Below are 14,635 nucleotides of genomic sequence, written 5' to 3' on the forward strand. Positions count from 1 at the left end.
AGTCCTCTAGTACCCTGGGATCTTATATATTAGATTTATAGATCCCAGCTTTTCCTTTTAAGTAGTGATAGAGAAATTGCTCCCACCAGGCAAACTTCATTCTTTCTTTAGGCCTGTTGTTTTTCTACATCAGTTAGGGTGGTGGCTTAATATTGGTTAATTCAACATCAATTAGTATTCTAGACAATGTTTTGTGGTTGTTGTTTCCGAGGTAGGATTTCCCTGTGTGCATCCTAGGCTGGTCTTGTACTCTTGATTCTCATTCCTCCGTCCCTAGTGCTGTGTGCTAGGATTACAGGTCTGTACCCACCACATCCACCAGTGATGTTTTTTTAATGGATTTTTTTTAAGGCATGTATGTGCAGGTAAGATGCGATCTGATTGCAAACACTGACACAGTAGTGGATCAAATCAAAGAAAGAGAAGATCAGAGCAATCCAAAGTACAAATATTCATCAATGAAGCTGTTAAAATACTGGTCCAGAAACAAAAGTACAAAACCTTTGTGCTTCTTTCCAGAAATATTTGACAGAAAATACTTTCAGTTCTACAATTTAATATATTTTTCCCCTTTGGTACTGGTCCTAGGGCTTGAACTCAGGGCCTGGGCACTGTCTCTGAGCTTTTGTGCTCAAGGCTAGCAGTCTACCTCTTTGAGCCACAGCTTCATTTCCAGCTTTTTGATAGATAATTGAGATCAGAGTCCTACAGACTTTCCTGTTTGGACTGGCTTTGAACCACAATCCTCAGATTTCAGTCTCCTAAGCAGCCAATGTTTGGGAAAAAGTCTTTTAATAATACAGACTTCTTGAGTTGGTAATTCTACCAGGAACATTTGTAATGAATCTTCTTTCCTACTGCTTCAAAGAGAAATGGGTTGGAAACCTCAACAGTTCTATTTCTTGAGTCATTTCACGAATGATTTAAAAGTGTAATTAGTTTTAAAAATCTTGAACGACCTAGCTAAATTAAGATAAGTATAAAGTAAGTGCATCATAGGATATATCTTTTAATATCCAAAATTTCATAAACATTCCTCCTTTTTTTCTTTTGTTTTTCCTTTGCTACCCTCTGATAGATTAATTAAACCAACCTCCACAAACAAAGTTGATTAATTAAACCAACCTCCAAACAAAGTTGACATTTTCCCCTAATGGTGCTACTCAGCAGTCCTCCTTTATTAATATCATAACTGATCTGTAGATCATACCTCATTTGCATGCTTCTGCTCACCAATCTCTGTACCATTTAATAGGAACAAGAATGCAGTAAAGGCCACCTTTCAATTGTAATATTCAATAAGAAATAAAGATCCAAGATCTTGAAAACCTATGTAGAGGTTCAATGAATGAATAATTGACCTACAAAGATCTTAGTTAGAGAACAGTTACTTAAGTCCTTTTCAATAAAGGAATCAAGGCTTTATGCTTTTTTTCAAAGATGGATATAATACAAGAACAGAATATATATAGGTAAAGCAGGTATATACAACAAGAGAAAAGAGGCAGGAAATAAAATCAAATTATACATCAAGTCCATGTTATTGAAGTTCTCCACTGAGGCTGGAGCGGGGAGGTAATCAGATTTGCCCCAAAGCAGGTCCCATAGACAACAGGGGAAAAATGTAGAAAACCCTTTCTGGAACCCAAATCATAGTTACAGTTTTCAATACTTACAAGTAAGAAACAAGAATGCTTCTGAAATTTGTAAGAAAAGATGAAGCATTCATAGTCTATAGATTCATTTAATGATGGTTGATTAAGGGCTTTTTTGTGGTAGTTATCTATGCTCTTAGGCACTGAGGATGTGGCAGTGAACAAGAATAGATATAATTAAGGGATAGTAATGATGGTTGCACAACTATGTGAATGTACTTAATACCACTGAGCTATAAGTGGACATTGTACACTTACAAGTGCTGTTAAGTGGTGTATGGTTACCACAAAAAATGTTGTAGATCAAGCACTTAGAGTGTTAGGGACCTCCACCCTGACTTAGTGGATGGAGCCCCGATTTAGATGAAATAAGGTGCTAATTCCCCCACCCTTTGGAACCTTAGAATGCCAGATATAGTCTGTTATGTGTGACTCATGAAAGCAGCTCTACTCAACCTGCTGGTAAAAATTGGAGGGACTATGTGGGCACCAGCCCAGCCTCAGGGCAGTTAACTTGCAGGTGAGGCCTGGCCTTCATTTTAACCAATCTTGCTCTACTGTCTTTGTCCATAGACGGCCATTCTGAGGCGGCAGGGTCGGTATATATGCTCCACAGTTCCTGCAAATGCACAAGACGAAGCACAGAGCTTGTTTGTTACAGAGGTAAGGCCTTTTTCTATATGAATGTCCATTTTAAGTGATTTTTCTTTGAAACCCTCTTTTCTTTAAATTTTAGTATTGTTTTCTAGAAAGTATCAGAGAGCTTATTATGTGTATATGATGGGAGTTAAAATAGAATATTTGAACTTTTCAGTCTAAAATGGACAATATCCACGGGTTTCATTTGTGAGTGTAGAATATTATTTCCATAAAATTGTATATCGTAGACATAAAATAAGATGTAAGTTGTAAATGAATTCACTGCATTTCTCTGAAATGTTTGTCATTGAAACACTTTTGTTGGTTTAGGTGCTTTGTTTTGTTTTGCAAACCTAGAGTTTGAGCTCAGGGCCTCTTGATCAATTAGCTTGCTTGTATAGCTTGTGTTCTAGTGCTTGAGTTATGCCTCCAGCTCTCATGTTTTGCTGGTTATTTTAGAGACAGAATCTTATGGATTTTTTGGGGGGGGCGGGCGGTTGGCCTGGGCTGACTTTGAATGTGATCCTTTGTGGCTCAGCCTCCTGCGTGGCTAGGATTATAGGTGTGATCCACTGATGCCCAGCATTGATACAGTTTTTAATAGTTGATTCAGTCCATACATCTATGCATTCATTTACTTTACTTACAGGTTTATGTTTTCAAGAATAATGTAATATTTGTGAGATATCACATGGGTAATAACCCAAACCTGACTGTTCCTAATCAAGGTATAATAATCATACTCATACTTGAGCATACAAATAGTATCTTGTTACCTACGACAGAGAAATTACTCCAGTTTAGGTTACCTGCTACCCCACTTCTGTCCTGGGGCAGGAGCTATTTTAGCTAGGACAAACTAACTAGATCCCTTAAGTTTGTTTCTTGCACTGCTTCTTTGTTTAAAACTAGTTTTTGTGTTCAATTTCTCTAATTGATGTTTAGATGAGAAAGAAGCACATTAATACAATTGCCCACTATAAAGTAGCTATGCTTTTTGTAAGTGAATCCCAGTTCAAATAGTATTTAGTTTCCTTGAGAGTTTTGATACATATGTATGTGAGAATTTTTAAATGTCTTCTCTCATCTTTCTAAAAAAAAGTAATTAACTTTCTTATATCTATTACTTCTATATTAGCAAAATTAATTCTAGGCAAAAATAGCCAGATATAGTTATGTAGGAATAATAGTTATTTAAAAACTAGAGGTAGGCAAACTATGACTGCAGGCAGAATTTGACCTGCAGCCTATTTTTGTCAGTGAAGTTTTGTTGTAACAGCCATGCTCATTTGTTTACTTATTGCCTATGGCTGCAGTCATAATACAATTTAGTTGCCACAGAGATGCTATAACCCACAAAGCTGAAAATATTTACCATCTGGCCCTTTGCAGAAAGTTTGTTGACTTCTGCTTCAAAATGTGCACCAAAATTATCACTCTTTCCTCCCAACTGATTTTAAAAGTCTGGTTTTTGAGGGATAATTCCCAATTAGTTCTTATGTCACTGCAGGTTGAGCAATCACAGATTCTTTTTGTGCTGTTGGAGCCAATATCACTACACTCTTATGGGACTCTTCCACTTGGGTGGAGTGCAGTATCACTTCCTGTCTGTACTCTTGTCCAGAGGAGATGATCCAATGGTTTAAAAAAATGTTTCCAAAAGATTTCATAAACCTTTCAGTTTAATTTCAAAATATTGTTGAAGGTCAATCATATAATCAATTTTATTTCTGCATTTTGGGAACACAGTCTATGGATTGTATTTCTGATGGAACCTATTGTCTCCTAGATTTTACATAGCTCCTGGGAAAGAGGGGTAGGAGTGGCTTCTTTTTCTGTACCTCTTAGAATTTAACTAGTGCCTGCCATTTAGGCAGTTAACAAAGGGTTATTGAATGAATCTCTAGATACTTAACCTGCTTAATTATTTTTTGCAGTTCCTCTTACTTTTTAATATTTAGATGCTGTCCTTATCTTTCTCATTTTGCCTAACATGTTAAAAATCTGGATACTTAAATGTTCTATTCGTAAATGCATTCATGACATATAAGTTTCGGCTTATGGTCCTTAGTTTTAAATTGAGCGGGTACATTCTATACTTCAGTATAGTTTTTAAAATTTACTTTATTGTTATTATAAAGGTGATATACATAGGGATTATGACTACATGAGTCAGGTAATGACTACGTTTCCTTTCATATAGGGTCTTCCCTTCTCTCACTCTCTTCCAGTCCCTCCTTCCCTTCTCCATCCACGAGTTGTATAAGTCACTTTCTTCAGTGTTCAGTGAGCTCCATTGCTATACTTTTTTACCCTTTTCCCCTTGAGTTCTGTGCCCTCCCTTCCACCCTCTTGGAGATATACATGTGAATACACTATACAGAAAGAAGACAGAAGCATCAAAGAAAATTAAAAAGAGCTCTTATTTCCATATCTTGGAGTTCATTTTGATATAGAATAGTTTTAATATAGTTCAAAACACCTGATGGAAAAACTATGGCTAGATTAACAGAATAGGAACCCATCGCAGGATCAAGCTTGTCTAAGCTATGCCCATGGACCTAGATAAGGGCTTTAGTGAAAAATCCAAAACTGCAGATAATTTTAAAATCATATTCCATGTTTTTATAATTTCAAATATAGATATCAAATGTACTAGAAATGAAAATTTTGGGAGAAGCAGCATTTACAGGGGTAAAATACTATTTTTAAATGATTGTAACTACATTTTTAAAAAGTAGGTGAAATTTTTCTCAGCTCCATATTTGCCTCTACTCTTAGTCCTTCTCTGCTTTTTATCCCACTTCTCAGAATAACATAAAACTACCTTCCTTTTATACTCTTTAAGTGAAATGCTTATTGTAGAGTAGGCACTAAGCGAGCGGTTGCTATTGTTGCTGAGATTATTTTCATGATGTGTGGTTGGAAGGGTGTTTGCTGTAGATGGCCTCTGGGTGAAAGTTAAGACATAAAGAAAAAGGCTGACAGTATATACACAATGGCTTTGCTAATGGCATTAGTTATAGTGAGTTGAATAAACTAGCTAATACATAAATACATTTACTTACCTATGTTTTTATTTATTTTGTAACATCCAATTCTGCATATATGTACTTAAAAGCTAACTATAGAATATTTGAACTAAGCTGAAAGTATCTGCCTATTGAGTCTGACTCGTTCATGTATGAAGCTCTAGTGAATGTAGATTTATAATCTTAATACTTTCCACAATACTAGATGGATCCTAATGGGTAGATGATTAAAAGATACCATGCTTGTGCTTTTACTGTAGTCTCAATATAGTCTGTAAAGGTTACTGTCATAAAGAATCTTTTGCACGGAGTGAGTGCTCCTTGTATATACATCATGAATTTCTTGTATATACTAACAAAAGTGAAAATGCCATGGAGCCATTATGAATTGGAGTCTAAGTCTTTCCTCATAATAATCTCACTCTGTTGCTTGGGAATGGTAAGAGAATGAGGGCAGATATGACAGTATTAACTAGCACAGTCACTTCTAGTATGCATATGTGTTTAGGGTTTTACCTTCTAGTTCTAGAGTAAGATATTACTTCAGAACCCAGTGCTTTTAAGTCACAAACAGTACGCTGTTATTGCATCTGTGAGGTGCAGTTTGTCTCATTGTTAAATCTGCTTTCAGATCTGTTAAAGAAATTTAATGTTATATCTCTCTTCAAGGATAGTGTTCAAAGTCTTAAGCTTCACAGGAGTTGAATTTCTGGTGGTGGAATTTCTGGAATTAGCTGATCAATGGAAAAGCTTATTAAAATATATGTCTGAATGGGTGTGCCTTCTCAAATCTTGCTGAATATTCTCCAGAAGTAATGACTTCTTCTCTTTATGTTTACCACTTTATTTTTCAAACCTCTCCTCTTCCCCCAATAGTGCATCAAAACCTACAATTCTGATTGGCATCTTGTGACTTATAAATATGAAGATTACTCAGGAGAGTTTCGACAGCTTCCAAAGTGAGTAGTAGGTTGTCAGACCACACAAACTGGGGCTAGCCACTGGGGGAAATGTCTTTGCATTGCAATGCCCACAGAAGTATGTAACTTTGTATACTATTAGGAGGAGTAGAAAGTGCTTCCATGTGGTTTGTGTGTATATGATGTAGCTATTTCCTGTGTGTGTATGTCTAAAAGAAAATGTTAAAATGTTTTTCACTCTCTCTAATACTTTAGTTCAGTGGCTTCAATTCAAAATTTCCTGCTTTCCAATCAAATGCTGTATCAACCATAGCCATTCCTCCAATTCTTTTGCTTTTCATGGTTTTTCAAATTGTCTTAGGATTTTGGCTGCCCTTGGTCTGTGATCCTCCTACTTTTGCCTACCAAGTAGCTAGGATTATAGGCATGAGACACCATGCCTAATTTGTTTTTTGAGATAAGCTCTGGATGACTTTTTTTCTTTTCTTTTCTTTTTTTGCCCAAACTAGTCTTGCAACACAATCCTCCCATTTCTGCTTCCAGGTAGCTGGGATTTGGGGTATGGGCCACTATACTGGGCACTGTTTCTTCTTAAAAGAGAATTTTGAAGTGGAAACTATTTATAAAGAGTATGCTATATCAAATTAGTTTTGCTTTTTAAAAGTTAAATGTGGGCTGGGGATATGGCCTAGTGGCAAGAGTGCCTGCCTCATATACATGAGGCCCTGGGTTCGATTCCCCAGCACCACATATACAGAAAATGGCCAGAAGTGGCACTGTGGCTCAAGCGGCAGAGTGCTAGCCTTGAGCAAAAAGAAGCCAGGGACAGTGCTCAGGCCCTGAGTCCAAGCCCCAGGACTGGCCAAAAAAAAAAAAAAAAAAGTTAAATGTGGCTGAGTGCTGGTGACTCAAACCTGTAATACTAATACTCCTTGCTAGCATTCTTTTCTCTAGATGGGTAGGCTCTGTAGTCCTATATTGAGATCTGAGGATTGAGTTCAAAGCTAGCCTGGGCAGGAAAGTCTGTGAGACTCCTTATCTTCAGTTAGCCACTGAAAAGCCAGACGTGGAGCTACGCTACAGTTCTAGAGCACTAGTCTTGAATACAAGTTCAGGAAGAGCACCCAGGCCTTGAGTTCAAGCCCCAGGACAGGCACACACACACACATAGAAAAAAAAAAGTTAATTAAGAAACAAGTATTTTTCCAGATAATTTTTTTTTTTACTTCTCTTGAAGTAATTCAGTCTAGAGATACCAAAAGCAAATATGTTTAGATAGATTAGTGGTATAGTAAACCAACAGTAGTGTGTCTTGCCTTATGGGGCTGTTATAAAACAGTATATCCCCTAATGATATGGTTGGCAAATTAAGTATAGTTAGCTGTGTAGCCCCAGAATGGTACAGTTGGCAAATTAAATTATGGTTACAAAAATTGAAAAAAGTGATAGCATTGTGTGTGTGTGTGTGTGTGTGTGTGTGTGTGTGTGTGTGTGTGTGTGTGTGTGGGGGTGTTGGTAGGCATTGGAACCAGAATCTTGTGTTTGCTAGGCAAGTGTTGAAATATAAGCCTACAGGCCCAGATTATATTTTTAAAGGACTATCAACAAAAATCTAACTTGTTACTCAGAAAATGTATGTTTTCCTTGTGTTTGTTGTATCTGTGGGTTTGAACCTTTTATATTTGTTCTCAGTGAACCTAGCTGTTTATTTTTCATATTTGTGTGGCCCAACCACTCCTTAAGAGTGTTCAGCCAACTTCCCAATTGCCTTTTTTAACCCTCAGGGGAGAACACTCCCTGCTAACATTATTCTCTCCAGATGGGTAGACTCTTTAGTCTTATATTTGCCCAATATTCACTTGGGGATTTTTGAATGGCACTCATTTGATTGAATTAATCTATCTTCATTGATTGTCTTATTCATACTATCTTCATGATTGAAAGGTAACAGCCTATGACATATAGTGTACTTAGTGTATGAGATTTTACTTTTGACAATAGTTAAAAAAATCTAAATATGTAGTGAGAACAGGTTCACAATAGAGCACAAATGTGGATAAGAATAGATTCTGTATTCTACCTGGTTTAACTCTGTCTCCTGGAAACTTCATTTTTTGGCCTTTTGAGTGGTCTTAATCATAGTGTACCATCTACAAGCTTAAATGAGTTCAAATATGTAAGTACACAGCATGATCCTACAATGTAACACTCCTTTAAGAAAATGTTGGCTGCTGTTACTTGCTATTGCTATTGTTAACATCACCACTACTAACCAACTCTTAACACAGTGACCAAAGTTATCCTACCAAGTTGCTATTTGTTAATACCTAATCTACTTTCCTATTTGTTAATACCTAATCCTCTTTCCTGTTCTTTTTTTCTTTAACTTTTCTTTTTGGAGATGGTCCTGGGGCTTGAACTCAGGGCTTGGGTGTTGAATGTGAGCATTTCTGCTGAAGGCTAACTATCACTTGAGCCACAGCTCCACTTCCAGCTTTTTTGGTAGTTAATTGGACATAAGAATCTCATGTGGACCTTCCTTCCTGGGCTGGTTTCAAACTGTAATCCTCACATCTCAGCCTCTTGAGTAGATAGGATTCTAGACATGAGCCACCAGTGCCCAGAAACTTTCCTATCTTTACTATACCTACTAATTCCCAGCAATTTCCACATAACATTACAGAGCTTTCTGACTCAAGTCTCTTGGCTTACCCCTTCAAAGTCAGTGTCCCACATTGTAATTCTTTATCCGAGTGGGCCACCTTTAGAGTTATTAAAGTCTGGTTCCTCTGATGGAGGAAGAAATGTAGACTCTATTGATTAGGTGATTATAAAACATGTTTCTTTTCTTGTTTTTAAAGCAAAGTGGCCAAGTTGGATAAACTTCCAGTTCATGTCTATGAAGTTGATGAGGAGGCTGACAAAGATGAGGTAGGATGCTTGTTTGCTATTGTTTTTCTTCTCACTTTGAACATTGGTTTTAGGACTTTGAAGTTTACTCAGAACATTATCAGCCTTTAACCAAAACAGGAATTGGAATGTTTCATGAAGCAGAGGAAGATTTTTCTTTTAAGTGTATTTTTGGCTTGATTGACATAAGGTTTCTGTTTCAACTTGACTGCTTAACATCTCATGTCCTTTGCTTTGTGTTTATTTGTTCTGAGATCATTTTCAAAGACCTGGATACGATTTGACTGCAATGTTAAACAATACCAAAATTACTTAGGCCTTCCACCAAGACGTCTTAAATTGTCAGCCAATAGATTTAAATGGCTGATTCTTGAATGATTGCTTTTTGTGAAATCTGACTATAATATGTTCATTTCCTTACTCATGGAGAGAAAAGATTATGGTCAGACAAGGATATAGAAGAAATTAATAGTGCATTAAGATGAGTTTGTTCACTCAGCAAGGGAAACCTAATAAAAAGGCATTGCTACACAGCTTAGCAGTTCTCCTTCTCCTACTGAATAATGGCTGCCTCACTGTGAGTTTACGTTTTTTTCCTTCTTATTTAGTTGTCAAATGAGCCACTACACTACCACTTGTAAACTTTAATAATAACCCATGTAACAAATTGTTTTAGAAACCACCTTAAAATAATTGAGAAAAGCAAATGTGTCCATTCAAAATGAACAGGCATTAAAGACTTAGTTTTATAACTTGATAATAGGGAAAAGAAGAGCAGTCGAAATTATATACATAAAAACACCCACCAGTCTATAAAGACATTGACAAAGAAAGTATTTTTGTTCCAGTAATAACAACAACAAACCTATCAATATTGATACTAAGGTATTACAAAACAAAACTTAGGATGGACATTTTTGCAGTTGTCTAAACATATTAGGATGAGCATTTTTACAATTCTTTATTTAGTGATAAAGATTTGCCAGGCTATGTCTATGTATTCCTCTCTGTTTATGGTTCATACAAATGTATGCTTAACGGTTTTTAATAACACCCAGCACCTAATGTCCACTTCTCCAGCTCTCACTGCATCTGGATAGTCTAAGCTTGAGGAATCAGTTCACTTTATTCTGTAGCTATTGCTTTTCTTGTCCTCATTCTTTTTTCCTTCTGTTTCTGTTAGCATTGTCACCTTACTTTACTTTTCCTTTTTCTATCATTTTATCTCTCCTTTCTGTATTGCCTCTAATTTCCTTTTTTTTTTTCTTTCATTCTACCTTTCCCTGAACTAAGTTTCTGGGAAGTTTTCCAAGAATTCACTTTGGTCATCCAACAAAAGGGAGTATAATTTGAAAACATTTTTAATAAAATAAGCAAGACCTTACGACTGAGTGGTCAAGTATGGTATGTACTTTCTGTGGCTCATTAAACACTTAAAATATAATTTTGGACTGGAGCTAGCTTTGCCTTTGTGGAGTAGTGTTTTCATAAATATATGCTTATCTTTAATGCTAAGTGGACTTTACTATGACTTGAAGATACTAGTCAACATTTGCCCCAATAAAGTGATAATTGACCAGTTTGACACAAATGGAATGCTTTTCTCATTGACCAAACTCACAGAAAATAACATAGGTAATAGTGGGAGATTGATTATGAGGCTATTTTCCTTCTCACCTAGGATGCTGCCTCCTTGGGTTCTCAGAAGGGTGGAATCACCAAGCATGGATGGCTGTACAAAGGGAACATGAACAGTGCAATCAGCGTGACCATGAGGGTAAGGAGGCTTGTCACTCACCTTCCCTCCCTCATGAAAACTCTTTTGCTCTATGTCTTGAGAGTGATGTTCATGATGACCAGGCATGCTCTTCCTTCCCACAAAGGGAACATTATTCACCCAGGTTCCTTAGTGACAAAACCATTGTTAGTACAGGACTACAAAGAGAAACAGGTAAGTAAAACAGGGAGCTGTTTTAGAAGAGAACATCATGATGGATAATAAAGAGAAAAGAACAGTGAAAGGGTAGTAGGATGATCAGAGAAATAAAAATTAAGTTAGAGGACAGGCTGACAGTTATACTCTAAATGCTGGAAAATCATTCAGCACCATGAGGCAGAGAATATTCCTATTCTATGTTTGCAAGAAACCCTGGGGATTTGAGGAACCATTTGCATCCTTCTATGCCACATCATAATGTGGAACACCTTGTGCTGCTTTTGGGTAGCTCTGTAAAATTTCAAATACCGTGGCGAGAAAAATGATCCATGGATGGTGTGATCCACTTTCTCAGAATGGAATTGCAGTGAGCCACTAGATACGAAGGGGAGCTTCAGCAAGCTCAGTTACCTGGAACATCGACTAGGTTCAGATTTGTTTTGTTTTTACAGATGTGTATAGTTGCAGAATAACTGAAAGAATAACTTTGTACATTTTCTTAGTCATTTAAGAGGCGATTTTTCCATCTGATTCAACTTGGCGATGGATCCTATAATTTGAATTTTTACAAAGATGAAAAGATCTCTAAGGAACCAAAAGGATCAATATTTCTGGATTCCTGCATGGGTGTGGTCCAGGCAAGTATGAAAAGAGTTGATTATAATCAAGTTTTCTTGCCTGCATTGTCTTGTCTCTCTATAATATATAAATAGATTTATGTAATATGTAAATAAAGTGACAGTATTCATAGCAATATCTCTAACTGTATAGTAAATGAAGTTTTGTTTGCCAGCATTTTACAAAATGGCAGCTACATTGTAATGAACATGAGCATTCTGGTATTTGATTTCTGTGTTTAAAGCCTACTGTAGAGCTGGGCATGGTTATGCATATCTATAATTCCTGCATTTGGGAGGCTGAGGCAGGAGGACCATGAGTTTGAGGATAGCTTAGTCTACATAGTGAGACTGTGTTTCAAAAACAAAATGTTTTTAGCTGGATACTGGTGGCTCACACCTATAATCTTAGCTTCTCAGGAGGCTGAGATCTGAGGATTGAAGTCCAAAGCTATTCCAGGCAGAAAAGTCTGTGAAACTATCTGCAATGAACCATAAAATGTATTGGACTGTGGGTGTGACTCAAGTAGTAGAGAACCAGCTGTGGACTGAAAAAAACTGAGCTAGAGTGCTAGCCCTGGGTTCAATACTAAGGTTTGAATTCAGGCCCTTGCACTTACTAAACAGGTGTTCTACCACTTGAACCATACCTCCCAGCACTTTTTTCTATCATTTTCCCAATAGAATCTTACATTTGTATCCAGGCAGGCCTGGGCCACAGTCCTTCAATTTATGCTTCCTTCAGAAATATGTTGATAGATGTATACCACCACCACTTCTAACTTGTTATTGGTTGAGATAGGGTTTCACGAAGGAAGCTTTTATCTTTCATTTTACACAATACAAGGATGTGTTATTACTATAAAAACTGGACAATAATGATAAAATGGAAGTTCTTCGTGACTCCCTCTTCACTCTTCCCTCTCCCTTTCCTAGAGATCTGTTACTAGTTATGCATCTTTCCATGCATTTCTTGAATTGTCTCCTAAAGTCATTTGCCAGCTTCCTGTCTGTCCATCCATCTATCCATTCACTCATCCCCAGGAAGATTTCATGCAGTAGCTTAGAAGGAGATGTAAAACACAAGGGAGTGTACATGTTAAGAGGGTGTGAAAGCAGAAGATGAGCAAGGGGATGGGATGAGACTAAAATAAAGTGGAATAGGAAAAAAAAAAAAAAAGCATTGTTTGAAAGGGTTAAATGCCAGCTATGAGTAAGGCCACTGGACTGTCCACTTGCTAAACAGGGAGATGTGTTCTTTTTCATAATTCACAGTACATACAGATACACACAGTCCAGTTAGTCAGAAGCTGCCCAAGCAATCACAGAATGAAGATCAGGCATGTCTTTTAGGAGTCCTCAGACAAGAGGGCTATGTGACTAATGAACAGTCTCCCTGATAAGTCCTCACAATGGATGTGGTCACCCGTATCAAAGTACTCACTCTAAAAGTCTTCTATAGTGGTGGGTGATGACGTGGTCTCAGTCTTCATTCTTTAAGGATATTGTTTAGTGAGGCAAGCATGAATGAAGTTAGAGACAAGGTGCCCTGGTCTGATCACAGGTGTGCCTGTTCTTGTACCTATTCCATTAATATTAGATTGCATTTCCATCAAAGGAATGTGCTCACCCCTTGGAGTTACCCCTACCTCACTCACCAAATTCACCCTAAATTCTGAAATTTAGGTTGTCATGTCTTAATCTTGATTTTTTAAAAAATAGAATGTTATCTGTATGCATTGGTGACTTTAAAAAGGGGGTGGGGCCTTCCTTTATCTTTATTTCATTTCAGAGATTTTTCGCCTGTACATTCTGGCCCCCTTGGTCTTCCTCAGTTCCAGTTAATGTATTAACCTCATCAAAACAGGAAAGATCCTGTTTGAATTTCCATACCTGTGCCTCAGTACAGCTGGCAAAAAGCTGAAATGATGTGGACTTACTGCATTTATTTCTCTTTGACCACAGATCACAGGCCAGCACTACCAGTTTGCCTGTTTCCTGAGAATAGTTTTTTTTCCTAAATCTGTTTCTCCAGTAATTATGGCTGGAAAGTAAGTCCAGATCCTGTAACTTCATCCTGGCCAGAATGTAAGTTAGGATCAAAATCAGATGTCTGCAGGTGTCCAGCCCGGAGGAGGCATAGCTGTAAAATAGTAGGGAACACTGGGGGCTTTGACAAACTGTAACCAAGTTGTCCTTTTCAGAAGAGGCACCTGTTTTCACAGCTGTAGCTGAAACGATGTGACCAGCTCAATTTTATCAGGGTTACAAAGTCATCTTGCTCTTCAAAATAACAAGAATACAGAATTTTAGTTACATCTTAGAATTTTTTTATTAGGATCTAATGAAACCATTGTGTACGACCTCTCCCCTCCAATGGTTCAGTATATGAAAGTATGTCTGAGCTCCAGATCAAGTGCAGCACCATTTCATGGTCACTGGAAATTATTTTCATTTGATAGCTAATCAGTACGTGGATGTTTCCTAGCTCATGGGCCAACTTTAGCTGAAAGCTAAGTGTGGATAACTGGTTATATCCAATTGTATTCATTGTCAGTGCAAAATTGGAGTATGAGAGAGAGTTGTTATTGTTTTTGAATTAACTTGCTGTGTGGGTTTCCCAAGTAGGGGTTGCCTTTGTACTTTTGAGAGACTTTACAGCTACTTATAAGCTGAATTTTCTGGCACTGACTTTAAAGTTTAAAGCGAAACTAAATGCATTTGCTAACTTCATTTTTAAGAAGTTTTTATTTTTGTCTTACAAGAGCATTTGTTAAATGTCTCTGACATCGTGTGCATATGTTTCTATGGACAGCTGCCCTGAGAGCTCTCATCTAGTCTCTTTGGTACATTTCAAAATCTAACATTCTGACTTCAATGAAAGTTTCTTCATTGAATTTTTTTTTTGTAGATGTAGCTGGTAGTA

At 37.1% G+C, this 14,635-nt stretch overlaps 1 protein-coding gene across 13 annotated transcripts in view; it reads left to right on the top strand.

The window, feature by feature from the left end:
• Dock9 (dedicator of cytokinesis 9) overlaps nt 1-14,635 on the top strand; it is a 260,684-nt gene that overhangs the window by 124,119 nt on the left and 121,930 nt on the right. For all 13 annotated transcript variants that reach the window (XR_007210305.1, XM_048341148.1, XM_048341158.1 and 10 more), the window contains exons 3-7: nt 2,229-2,318; nt 6,203-6,285; nt 9,108-9,177; nt 10,838-10,933; nt 11,596-11,730. Coding sequence is in view for 12 of the 13 variants with exons in the window: in XM_048341148.1 (XP_048197105.1) it covers nt 2,229-2,318; nt 6,203-6,285; nt 9,108-9,177; nt 10,838-10,933; nt 11,596-11,730 (474 nt within the window). In the remaining variant the exon portion in view is untranslated. The remainder of the gene's footprint in view (nt 1-2,228; nt 2,319-6,202; nt 6,286-9,107; nt 9,178-10,837; nt 10,934-11,595; nt 11,731-14,635) is intronic.

This window comes from Perognathus longimembris, chromosome 3 (assembly GCF_023159225.1).
Source record: "Perognathus longimembris pacificus isolate PPM17 chromosome 3, ASM2315922v1, whole genome shotgun sequence".
Classification (NCBI taxonomy): domain Eukaryota; kingdom Metazoa; phylum Chordata; class Mammalia; order Rodentia; family Heteromyidae; genus Perognathus; species Perognathus longimembris.